The following is a 13,878-nucleotide window of genomic DNA, read 5'->3' on the forward strand; positions in this document are numbered from 1 at the left end:
CCTGTCCGTAGCATTAGGTCTTGCCTGACTCCAAGTAGGTCTTTGATACAATAAAATGAGAAATAGTGCCAATGAGTTAGTCCCGTTTTGTTCCAGGGAAAAGGCTCACATAAAGCATCTGCGAGAGGAAATGTTTCCATCAGAAATAATATGAACAAAGGTAAGTAACTTGCTCTCCTACTAAATGCTCATTCCACAGATTTATAAAGTGAACCAGCCCCATAAAAGTCTCTGATAGGAGGTGGGCAGAGGACTACATTGGAATCTTTTTAATAGAGTAAGGAACGCAGCATAGGGCTATCAAATTCAGTGTGTTTGAATATCTGCTTTCCATTTCAAACAATCCTGTTCTATTCTCAGTGGCCTAGGTACAGAGAGAGATAGTTGGACATTGGTTTCTTACAGTTTTCTCTGGTTTCTGGCCCTCACAGCATGGAAAAAGATAGTCTATTCTAGACTTCTATATTCTGCATTATAGCGAGTGAGAGCCCTTCTGGGATCAGATTGCTGTAGTCCCACCTGATGTTTTGCGGGATGAGGGGAGTAAAGAATGATAGCCAGATAAAATAAAATAATTACTGCATCCACTTTATTGTGCCTTGTAGACTGACTGAGATGCATTCATTTTGTAAATTTCAATGCAATAGTACCTACCTACACCATTACAGGAATTATTGGTGTATATTCAATCTGTGGAAAGAACATGCGAGGAACACTTTTCTTGTCCATTTCTACAAGAAAACTAGTTCATTTTGTCATTTACTGGTTAACACTGCTACTGATCCACCATTAAGCAAACTGCCACTTGATTAATGGTTGTTTCTCTGCATCTCAACCCATTTCTTTATTTTTACAAAAAGCATGAATTCTGCAGCAGTTAGCTTAATGCCTTAGCCCAGATATGTTTGTAGAATATTTTCATTGTTGGCTTAAGTTAAAACTGGAAAATAGTGGAAAGTCTCTCAAACTGTAGCTAAACGATTGTGTGGTTATTACATCTGTAAATACCTACATTTTTAATAAACATGTCAACGTATTTCACTAGCTTGTATAGGATGGGCATGTTCCTTTGGAAATAAACTGTAGAAAATGTCTGACATTCAACAACTTTAATAAAGTTTAACCCTGACTCAATGTATGAGTCTCCTGTTCCACATCCAAACATTATCTGAAACCATAAATTACAAGTATGAGTACCAAGCATGGTGTGTGAAATAGGGAAAGTGATAGTTGGACGCCCCGTCATCCTCCAGCGGCTACACAAGTAGGAAAGATCAGTTCGCAACATCTCCACTATCATTCGGTTGTCCAAGGCCAAAAAGAACTGCTGCTGATCGATGAACTATCATGAGACAGAAGAAAAAGAGGCAGGTGAGGAGAGTATGAGCAGAGGATAAACAATTGCAATACAATACAATCCAAAATGTCTGAATATGATGCGCTTATTGATGCAAACTGCAATGGTCCATTCATGTTTTTCCATATTTCCACATTAAAGACCAGACTTATTTGCTTTTGTCTCCGGGGCAGAATGCAATGTTGGCCTTATGGAGAGCAACAAATCCTAGATAACTTAAATTGAGTATTGGGGGAAGGGCCCTAGACTGTATTCTTGGGCAGTATACAGGCAGTGTCACCTTTGTGGCAGTGAACTGTTTAGTGGGGGCGGTGCAGTGTACGATCTTTTGAAGAGTAGCATGTGCTGGGGGAAGAGGTTGAAGTCTTGGAGGCACGGGGATGATTCCTGGGGCACTTTACGGGGTCATGAAAAAGGGAAGTAGTCAATATTCATGAGAAAAACACAGTCAGTGTCTCCTGGATTGCACTGAACTATACTGCATTCTCGAAATGGATCAGTAAGTGGTGCCCTTGGAAATAACCCAAAAAAAAGATTGCTTTTAGTAATAATGCAACCACAAAAAAATGAATTTATTGAGTGATGATTCAGTGGGCCTTTAAGATGTGAAACAGTCTCCTATGTACTGCAATGTCACCAATTCCAAAGGCAGTGGAATTCCAGGAGCTATAGCATAAATTGAGAGAGGAATACTCATTTAGCAGGAGATAATGGAGTCAACTATAAGCATATTTCTTAAGAATTGAGAAGTTAAGTTAAGATAACATATTAAGCGCACGGATCTTGGCGCTATGGAAACTACAGTAAGCCCTAGAAGTTGTAGCATTAGTTCAAGAAAAGCCATGTCTTCAGACTCTTTCTAAATAAGGTTAAGGAGCTTTTAGACCTGATATGCATAGGAAATGTATTCCATAACTTTGCCATGCCATAGCCAATGCTTCGTCCCCCCCAGCTAGAGGTGCGAAACCTGGGAACCGTCATCAGATTGATGCCAGTAGATCCAAGCTGCAGGAGAAAATGTTTCTTAGGAACATTGGTCCCATATTATTCAAGGCATTAAAGGCTAGGCATAGCGTCTTAAACTTCACACAACTTGCTACAAGAAGCCAGTGGAGTTTACGGATTTCGGTTGAGACTGATTTCTACTTGGGCAGATTTAGGAGGAGTCTTGCAGCTGTATTTTTTGTACCATTTGCAATTTCTTTAGATGTTGTTTTTGCATATTCAGGTACAACCCATTGCAGTAATCACATTTTGATAATGCTAAAGCAGTTACCACCGTCTTCCTAGAATCCAGAGGGATATAATGAAGAACCTTCCTCAGTTTCTTGAGCAGGTAAAATGTGGTGGAAACCGTTGCATTTGTTTGCTGGGCGAATGTTAGTTTCTTATCAATTAAAATCCCAAGATCTTTTGCTTTATTCACTGGTTTAGGCAATTTTCCCATCTCTGTGGGCCACCAGATGCAATCCCATCTTGGTTGGAGGTTGCCGAAAATCACTTTCGGTTTTCTCCGAATTGAGATTAAGGCAATGCTTGTCCATCCAAATATTCACTTCCTGCATACAGTTTCTAAAATGCAGTACAGGAGAGGCTTGCTCTTTATACGCCGCTACAACAATCTGTGTGTTATCGGCCTAGGAGGTTAGGCTGAAGCCGAAATGCTGGATCAGTGGAGTCAACTCCGACAAGTAGATATTAACAAGCATTTACAATGCAATGGTCTTTTCTTTGCTAAAGTTAGAGCTATTGGCATTGCTCATGACATTATTTAGTTTTTTAAAACATATAAATAAATGGCATTGTCATTTTCAATGCCAATAGCTTAATCTGTCGCAAATGCGAGACCTATTGCATTTGCACCCACACACAGAGCCACACGCACCCACCCACACACACAGAGCCACACGCACCCACACACACAGAGCCACACGCACCCACACACAGAGCCACACGCACCCACACACAGAGCCCCACATACAGAGCCCCACACACAGAGCCCCACACACAGAGCCCCACACACACACAGAGCCACACAGACAGAGCCACACACACAGACAGAGCCACCAACACAGACAGAGCCACACACACACACACAGAGCCACACACAGACAGAGCCACACACAGACAGAGCCACACACAGACAGAGCCACACACACACACACACACACACACACACACACACACACACACACACACACACACACACACACACACACACACACACACACACACACACACACACACACACACACAGACAGAGCCACACACACACACACAGACAGAGCCACATACACACACACACAGACAGAGCCACACACACACACACACACACCCAGACAGAGCCACACACAGACAGAGCCAGCATGGACACATCACAATATTTGCTAATCAGTGCCGAAAGAATTGATAATGAAACCGCCAATTCCAACACCACAACAGTTAATAAATGCTCCAAATCCCAAAAGACCCTTACAAGAGCCATCAAATTGATGTGTTTAAATGCCACCAGTTTAGCTGCTCTGAGCAGTGATGGATTATGAAGAGACAACAAGATTTGCTGCCAATAGTTTAACACTGCTAGATCTAGGAATACATTCTGCCAACTGTTTCCGTCGTGATTAATACTCACACATCCAAACCAAATACTAAATTGGTTCTGTCTGATTTACAAAGTAATTATTTGAACTGCACATCAGTAAAATTGTGTAGTCCTCCCTAGTGATTGGAAAAATGTTTCACCAAGATGTGAAGCTGGTGAAATTCACCATTTTTTAGTTCACCTATGGAGCGGAACTAGGTTCACAGGTAAGTGAATGTACCACTTCATAGGTAAATTAAAGAATTTGGCAGAATCAATTACTGAACATGGTAAACTACCTGTGGTTGGGCTGCCTCCCAGGACCAAATAACTTAGTTTAAGGAAGGGTGTGCTCCCCACAGCAATTGTGATTAGGTGCCAACAGCAAATCAGAAGTGTCCTGACTCAGGAACGTATTCTGATTGGTTTATTTATTTATTTATTTATTTGGCACATTTGTAGAGCGGTCTGTTACCCGGAGGTGTCCTGGCGCTGGTAGGATAGACTGGTGTGAGGGAGAGTGCTTACTGAGTGAAGAGCCATGTTTTGAGTCCTCTTCTGAAGGCCATCAGACCCTGAGTTTGTCTGAGCGCAAGTGGGAGTTTGTTCCAGGCCTCTGCTGCCCCAAGAGAAAAGCTCCTGCCTCCCCAGCGAGCTCTTTTGGTTCTGGGGACCGTGACCAGGGCCAGGTGTCCTGACCTCAGGGTTCTTGCTGGTTTATGCCAGCAGAAAAGTGATTTCAAGTGCCTAGGGCCCGTATCATGAAGGGCCTTGAAGACCATGCATAGTGCCTTGAAAGTGATTCTCTTACGGATAGGTAGCCAGGAATAGTGGCAGGTTTACGTGGATAGCAGCAAAATAATTCCATGCAGATTGATATTTTTGTAGTCTACTTTAGAGAACCCTGTCAACCAAGAATAATGGACTCATGACGATATTCGCTTCCAGTTACCGCAGACTGAAAAATGTGTCGCCCAGCCTTACTCATCACATAGCATAAACTATGTGATGAGTAAGGCTGGGCTTCAAAACAAAACAAAAATAACAAATAAAAATAAATTCACTGGGTGGGGTGCATTTCGGGGAAAAAACAAAACAAAAAATGTCCTCATTTTTAAAAAGGGTGATCACGAAACTTGAGATACTTGGGCATAAGAGCCCGAACATGATCTTGCTTCTTGTAATCCATGGCTAGTTTTCAAGGGTTAAGGATTCTATCCTGGAATGTAAATGGGCTCAGGTTTCCAGCTAGAAGAAGAAAAATGTTAGAATATTTGCGTTTTACTAGCCACTACATAATCTTAATCCAAGAATCTCACCTCCTTGAAGAAGAGTGGGCAGAAATACTTAAAAAACATATTTGGATTGAGCACTGTTTTTTCTCATCACAAACGGCACCGATAAAGGGTGTACCTATTCTCTTTAAGAAGAACAATTGGGTTACCATTCAAAAAGTAGTGGCAGACTCCTATGGTAGATGGGTGGTGGTTAGGGCTAGGATCAGAGCAACTTGGATAACTCTTGCCAGCTATTACGGACCAAACATTGACGACCCGTCCCATCTCCAATCCTTATTTCTCCAACTGACAGAGGTTACTGACCAGATCATAATAGGAGGAGATTTTATTTTGGTACTAAATCCCTCAAAAGACACCACATCCCTTAGATTTCCAGGGGCTACCCCCAAAACTCGTAAAACACTTAAACATCTAATGACATCTATGGGGCCTCAGACATCTGGAGAGAAAAAGTACATGATTCAGGGATGGTAGGGGGTAATTATACATTCCACAATAAAAAACATGGCCACCAATCAAGAATTGATTTCTTTTTGGTGGATCGTATTACCTGCAGGGATACAAATAAGCTCAACCACCTCCCTGAACATCTCTCTGACCACCCGGCCGTTTCATTAGAAATCACAATACCACAACATGCTATCCCCGGAGATGGACTCTGAACCGGGTCATTCTCCTTGATCCCGTAACTATGGACACACTAAGACGTGCTGCAGCAGAATTTCTGGTTTTTAATAACAATTCAGCAACTCTCAATATTATTTGGGATTCTTACAAGGCCTTTCTTAGGGGATTACTGATTTCCCAATCTGCTTCACATAATAAAAAAACAAGAAAAGAAGTTGGGAAACTAGAAGCGAAAATTGCCCAAAAATCCCTGAAAGTAGAACAAGCACCAACTAACCCGGTCTTTCGGCAACAGCTCTCCCTGGCCAAAAGTGAGCTAATAGACTTCTTAGAAGCAATAAACAAGAAAAAATGGGAGGTAAGCAGACTCGAATCGAGTTGTCGTGACGTGCTGATCTTTGCAGCTCCGTCAAAATCATCACATCCGGATGACCCACGCCACTCTGTCTTTTGCACATGCCCATATTATACTATCAGTACTTACGGGCTATTACCAATATCTAAAGATTTATATATTGTCACTATTTTCCATCATTAGAATAGTGCATAGGTGTCCAGTTTTTCATATATCCTTTAATCGCTACTACACCTCTGGACCTCTGGAATCAGTCAGATCGACATAATGTGCAAATTATTCTGGTCTTTCGCTGTGAAGAAGCTGTGACTTTCTTCTTGTCTCTCTTATCATCAGATTCATCTTCCCCTGTGGCTCAGGTTTTGAATGTAACAGAAATATCGTCAAATTCTGAACTTCTTGAAATACGTCCTGTTAGAATCAGTATCTTTATACCATTCTTACTCTGACTTTCAAGAATTGTCAATATATATCAGCAGCCCCTTGGCTGTACAGAAACATCTTAGTGCTCTCCTGAAGAAGGCGACTGTTCGCCGAAACGCGCGTTGAGATGGTCACCATTTACATTGACATTGTTGAACATCTTTGTTTGGAATTTTTTTATTGTCATGTATGATTATATGCCATTTTATTAATAATATGTTTTACAAATTACGTTACAAGCAGACAAAGTTGTTTGTTCTTTTGTGTTTTAACCAAAAAAAGTAATAAATAATGTTTCTTATACTTTAATTGTATTGTCTGTCAAATATACTTCGAGGTAGCAATTTTATCTGTTGGTTTATGTAACCTGACTTTAGACAGGTTTTCTGCGGCCTAGGAAAAAATATTTGTATTACTATTGGAGGTAAGCAGACTTGCACATCACGATTATGGAGAGGGATGCAGAACATTTCTGGCATGGAAAAGAAAATCAGACCTGGTCAGGAATACAGTGAGAAACCTGAAATGCCCTATTTCAAAGAGAATTTTAGATAAGGATGAGGAAATTGAGGAAGCATTTGTAAAAAAAAATTCAGATTTATACTCTGAAGATTTAAACCTCTCGCCAGACATGCTAGAGACCTTTCTTCATGATATCCGACTCCCTAGGTTATCTACAGTAGATAAGGAAAAACTAAGTAACGAGATTACGATAGAGGAAGTCATACAAATAATTAAAACTTTAAAAAAGGGGAAAGCTGCAGGCCCGGATGCAATTCCAAATGAAATGTATATTGCTCTGAAAGACGAGCTAGCACCGTTTTTATGCCAACTTTTCAACTCACTGTTTCAGGAAGCGCAAACAATACCACCATCATGGAATGAGGCATCTATTACATTAATTTTAAAGCCAAATAAAAACCCGGAAAATTGCGAATCCTATCGGCCCATTTCATTGCTAAACAGTGACCATAAAATTTACACCCAAATATTGAAAAAAAGATTGGATAAAGTGGCAGGCCTAATGATTCCTCCGGATCAGAAGGGGTTTGTAAAAGGTGGGCAATTTAAAGAACTAACACAGGATCTAATAGGTGCAATAGATTTAGCAACCACCTATAAGACGCCATTGGCAGTATTAACTTTCGATGCTGCCAAGGCCTTTGATAGGGTTAGTTGGCCTTTTTTAATAGAAGTATTAAATCGCTTCAATCTGGGAGACCGCTTTGTGGAGGCAGTTAAAGCTCTCTACAAGACACCATCGGCAAGGATAGTGGCTAATGGGAGTTTAACAAAGCAATTCAGAATTTTCCGGGGAACTAGGCAGAGCTGCCCCTTATCGCCTGTCCTTTTTAATTTCTACATAGAACCCCTGGAATGTAAATTAAGATCATGTAAAGAAATTCCTCCTTTCACTTTCATGGGCTGGGAAAAAAAGATAGGGCTCTATGCAGATGATTTAATGATTCTAACAGGAGATGTTGAAAAAGCCCTCCCAGAAATATGTGCCCAATTAACTAACTTTGGAAAGGTATCAGGGTACTCCATTAATCAACAGAAAACAGAGCTGATGCTGTGGAATTCCCCCTATAGGAGCCCACTTGTAAAATCACAATTAAGATATCTTGGGGTCCAAACAACAAAAGAAATAGATAAAATTGCTCAACTAAATTTTGAAAAAACCCTGTCCAGTGTAAAACAACAACTGCAGGCATGGTCTAACCTACTAAAACGTCGATCCTACCTAGGTTCACCTTTCTTTTCGACACCATCCCCTTAGAATTTCACAAAGTATGGTTCAAGAAAGCACAAGGGCTCTTCTCCTCATTTATTTGGGGAAGGAAGACCCCCAGAATTTCACAAAAGAAACGTAGGCGGAAAAAACCTAAGGGTGGTATTGCCACACCGGATCTTTATATATACTACTGCGCCTTCCACCTCAAAAACTCTCGACAACTCCTCAATAACTCCCAGGCATACTTTCCTCTTTTTACAGCTTTAACCACCCCTTATATCCCCCAAGCCGACTCATTCTTGTTAAAATTTGACCACCCAAAATTCTACAAAAAAGTTAGGCTGAAGATTCTCACTGCTGCCCTAAAAGTCTGGATTCAAGTACGGACCTTGCTAGACATATCGTACTATAACCAAGAAGCACCTATCTGGGACTCCCCGGGGACTCCGGCATGTTTGCAGGATGCTTTGCCACTACCGCTACGTAGAGCCGGAATAGCTAAATGGGGAGAATTAATAGTGGAGAAAGATCTAATCCCTTGGCAGTGTTTCTCCGCTCTAACAAACAACACTTTTCAAGATTTAAATACGTCCAAATTCTTGGCTGGTCAAGATCTAGTAGACAGGAGCTAGAAGGAGACGGGGACCTAATAAAACAATTTGCTACTAGATCAACCAAAAAGGAGGTGGCTGCCTGGTACTGGCTTTTGGTAGAAACTGGAGATAATAAAGCAATCCCGTTTACAAAAAGCTGGAAGAAGGACATGCCGGGTGAAGACCTCGACACTCTCGGGCAAGTATCAATGTCTACACTTTGGTCATGTGTGAAAGCTGCCCCACTGAAAATAAATCATCTCTTTACTGTCCATAAGGCATACTGGACACCTTCTAAACTTGCTAAAATGGGAGACGGAGCGGTAAGGAAGTGCCCAAAGTGTGGTGACATCAACGTAAACGAGGTCCATATGTTTTGGCAATGTCCTTCAATCAAGCCTTTCTTGGATCATGTAAGTAATATTATCTCTGAAATTATGGGATGAATAGTGGGGTTAACTTCATCAACAGTGATTTTTGGGGTGTGCATAAAAGAGATGGCAGATCAAGTCTTTTCCAGGGATCAAAGGGCTCTACTTTTTGTATGGATTCTTTTGGCACGACGGGAAATATGTATTAAATGGGTTACACCGATCCCACCCACTAAGTCAGAATGGATTAATTCAGTCCAACATATCTCAACTCTTGACCGAGCTAGTAAAAGAAGTAAAAAAACAAGTTTTTGGGATATTTGGGATCAGTGGTTTATCTCTTTTGTCTCTCTATAAGTCGGTTTTTCTACACTGTTTTTAGGTTGACTATTTTTTCTTTCTTCATATTTTTGCATGTTTTATATAATAGGTGGCCTTTTCTCTTTTTCCCCTATGGTCCAATGATTACAAATTGGCTCATGTCGGCTGAAAGGATATAAAACTAGCCAAGGCTATACGGGAGTTTGCCTACATATAGGGGGAGTCTGGTCTTTGTCTACTAAAAACTGCTTTGTGGAGAAATACCCGGGAGTTAGATTAACTAACTAACAAACTCTTCTTTGAGTAGTGACTGGATATTTTTTATTTCCCTTTTCGCTTCTATCTCGGATAGAGGTTAGCAGTTTTTTGACTAAGCCGGCTATATCCTCCAACTCTAGAGCTTTCTTTGTTAAATGAGGACAAAAAAAATAAAAAATCACATAGCATAAACTAATGGTTCTCAACCAGTGGGGCAACTTGGAAAAGGGAATCTCATAACCATGTTGATTTGAGGAAACAAATGCTGAGATTCACAAAGACAGCATGGTGCAAAAAGCTAAAGTAAACAACATAAAAAGGAAGTGAATATACATGCCAAAAAACAACATGCAAAGCCTTTCTTAGTTTTTCAAAGACTTAACCTGTAGAAAATGTTGCCTGGTATGTTTGTGACGCTGAATAAAAACCCTAAGTATTGATGTTCTTTCCCATTTACATTTATTTACATTAACATGTGTTATCGCTCCTTTAAAATCAGCATTTTTAATGACAAAAGCCGCCAAAGTTAAGTCCTGCTGTGCAAAAGAAGGTGTGACTAACTCTGCCAAAATACCTATTTTTAAGACAATTCCTAACTCTGTAGTTTGCCCCTGTGGTGCTAAATGATTGTGTATTATGACTGGGGATTTTTAAATATTCTCTGGAATATACTGCAAAACAAATAACATGCACACATGCCACAAGAGTGCAAACATGTGCAGAAAACAGGGCACAATGTACACAGATACACAAAATACAAGACAAGCTGGACAAGCCGGGGCCATCTGTCTCCATGCCTCCGGCATTATAAGATTTGAATGTTTACTACCGAGAGGAAGTGCATAGATTAGAGCAGGCAGAACGTCCTCAGTGGTGAGTGAGTAAACGCCCGGTCATCGATGGTAGACAGTGATGCAGCACAATCAAACCTTTAGCTGCGGCTCTTACGTCTTAAACAGAAGGATGGATTTACTAACCAATCAGCAGATGAATCAAATTCTTGATTTAGGTGTGGCGGTAATCCAAGCCGCCCGGCGTGCGGGTGATTTGCATATTCCTAAAAACAAACCATCCTGTAAATAAAGAGCGCGAGCGGCCTGTGCTCAATGCTACTCTTATTGAGTGAGTCAGATGTTACCCCTGATTAAGAATGTATCCATTTCAAAATCTAATCACGAGAATAGGATTCTTTCATATGTTATCAGCCTCGGAGAAACGCCCCCTCATTTTCCGACTTGGGGGCATGTTTTTCTTTCTCTCCTCTTCCCATTGGCTGGAATGTAAAATTCCAGCCAAAGGGAAGAGGAGAGAAAGAACCTAAAAAAACACGCCCCTTAATCCAAAAAAGACGGGGCTTAAATGGACAGACGCCCCTCTTCTCCAATGGCTGGCCTCCGTTTAGGAAGCCAGCCAATGGAGAAGAGGGGCGGGTTCAAGCCCCACTCTGGAAAACATAAAATCTCGCCCGCGAGACGGCGCAAGCGCAGCCTACGCAGGCCGAGACCTAAAAAGCCCTCTGGAACCCCGAATGGTAGGACATAGGATGTTGATTTTAAGTCATCCAGAGTCACGGTTTGTGTTCTTTCAGTCAGAAAAGATGTTAACAAGGACAGAGCTAGACCCTTTACCCCAATCTTTCTCAGGCGGGATTGCAAAAGGTGATGATTGATGTGTCAAACGCTGCCGACAGATCCAAAAGAATCAGAGCGGAAGCGCCTCCCCTGTCCATAACTGTCCTGATTTCTTCTGTAACTTTTATCAAGGCCGTTTCCGCACAAGAACAATAGGTCCCAAACGTTTGTGCTGTCAACCCAGGTCAAAAAAAGGAAAAGGGTGATCTAACAAATCCAGAGGACATATTAGAGAATCATAAAGACTGAGAAAGAACTGAGAAGGAGGGACAGGACTGTGCAATCGTATGGTACACCACCAAATAAAGTAAGACCCCATTGACACAGTATTTTCATATGTTTCTTTCCAAATAAATTCCACTGAGTCGAATGGCTCACTGTGGCAGAATGCCTCCAAATTCTACTGAAAGATAACAATGAAGAAGAAGGTACTTATTTTCAAAAATGTCCTGGTGGATACTCTAGCCAATAACAGATTCCTCCCCTTGTGACTATCCCCAGGCACCAGACCGGATCCAGATACTAAAAAGGGTGCTCCTGCATAGGGTAGGTTGCATCGTGCAACTCTGTTCCAACCTCTTTCTGCTCCTGAAGTGAAGTTCACATACAACGAACATCCATGCATGCGGAGGTTGATTTCTTTTAGTAGCTCATCGGCACCCTCAGATGCAGAGCCTATCAGCACATAGAACCAACAAGTGTGCGGATTCTCAAACTGGGACCTTTTTTAGATGGAAAAGGTGACCATTCCACTGAAGAGGGAGGTGGGAGAGTGGTGAGGAATCTGTGGTTAGACAGAGTATTCATTAGAAAGAGCGTTACCCAAGATCAGTAAAGGACAAGTTATAAACCTTCCATAATGCCTTATCTGGTAGAGACACGTTCTAGCCATAGATTCCTTACCTTTAAACTTCCAGGCGTCAGGCTGGATCTGGAAGTTTTTTGATAGCAGTACCCCTGCAAGCCAGTAAGTGGCATCCATCAACTCCTTAGGCAACATGTTCTTTGTCGTCGTCGTGACGTCTGCATTGTCAATATAACACCCAATCCGGCATGCTGACGTCAGTACTTTTCACGACTTTCCAAGCGTTGAGCCATGAAGAGACTGACAGTGGTGTGTTTAAAAAGGCAACTAGGGCCCTGATGGGAAAAGTCCCCGACACTAGAACCAATCCGCAGTGCGGGGTGGATGGGTCGGTCAGTTTGTAAATAATCTGCGCCTAGATCATATCTCTACCAGATAAGGCGTTACCGAAGGTAAGTAACTTGTCCATCTGATAGAGACATCTAGACATAGATTCCTTACCTTTAAACAGATACCCAAGCAATGCTATCCCCGGTGGAGGGACTGTGGAATGTTTAGACCAGGAAGTCCTAAAAGACAGAGCTACCAAACAGGCCTTCTCGGCAAACCTGGGAGTCCGGGCAGTAGTGTCTGGAAAACGCATGCAACAATGCCCATGAGGTCCCTGGGCAGATATCTGAAACAGGAACACCACACTGGAGAGTCGTGGTGGCCATTTTTGCCTTGGTGGAATGGACCCTAAGCCCTTCAGGAGGATCCTTCTTCGCTAAGGCGTAACAGATTTTGATACAAAGGATAACCCAGCAGGATATAGTCCTCTTTTGGACAGCACGCCCTTTCTTTGCACCCACGTATCTTATAAAGAGTTGGTCATCCACTCCAAACTCTTTGGTTCGCATCGAGGTAGAGCAATAATGCTCTTTTTGGGTCCAGAAGATGGAGACACTGCTCTTCCTTGGAAGGGTGCGGAGGTGCATAGAAAGTGGGTAGAGTAACCAACTGCACCATATGAAAGGGTGTTACCACCATAGGTAGAAAAGATGCTCTGGTGCAGAGCACCACTTTATCCAGAAAGACCATCAGGTAAGGAGGCAGTGAGGACAGTGCCTGCAGTTCGCTCACCCTCCCTGGAAAGGTTATTGCCACTAGGAAGGCTGTTTTGATGGTGAGCAGCCATAGAGGGCAGTTATGCAGCAGCTCAAACGGTGCACACATCAGAAAGGTGAGAACCAAATTAAGGTCCCACTGTGGCATTATAAGGGATGGGGGGGGACAAGTTGGTAAACCCCTTCAAGAATCTCTGCATCAGAGGGGATCTGAAAAGAGAAGGCTGAATCAAGCAGCCAAAGAAAAGAGGAAATAGTTGAAAGATAGGCCTTCAAGGTTCCCAGACCAGAATCCTGCTGGGCCAAGGAAAGTATAAACAGAAGGATATCAGATAAAGATGCAGATAGAGGGTGCTAAGTACAATATTTACAAAATGTGGACCATTGGCAGGCGTATAACGACTTCGTGGAGGGACG

At 42.0% G+C, this 13,878-nt stretch overlaps 1 protein-coding gene across 3 annotated transcripts in view; it reads right to left on the reverse strand.

Annotated features, from left to right (window-relative positions):
- The window catches only part of PHKA1 (phosphorylase kinase regulatory subunit alpha 1), a 1,293,387-nt gene that overhangs the window by 682,215 nt on the left and 597,294 nt on the right, over positions 1-13,878 (reverse strand). For all 3 annotated transcript variants that reach the window (XM_086942009.1, XM_086942008.1, XM_086942010.1), the window contains exon 16: positions 1,198-1,342. In XM_086942009.1, coding sequence (XP_086798135.1) covers positions 1,198-1,342 — 145 coding nt within the window. The remainder of the gene's footprint in view (positions 1-1,197; positions 1,343-13,878) is intronic.

The sequence above is a fragment of the Lissotriton vulgaris genome, chromosome 10, assembly GCF_964263255.1.
Source record: "Lissotriton vulgaris chromosome 10, aLisVul1.2, whole genome shotgun sequence".
NCBI lineage: Eukaryota > Metazoa > Chordata > Amphibia > Caudata > Salamandridae > Lissotriton > Lissotriton vulgaris.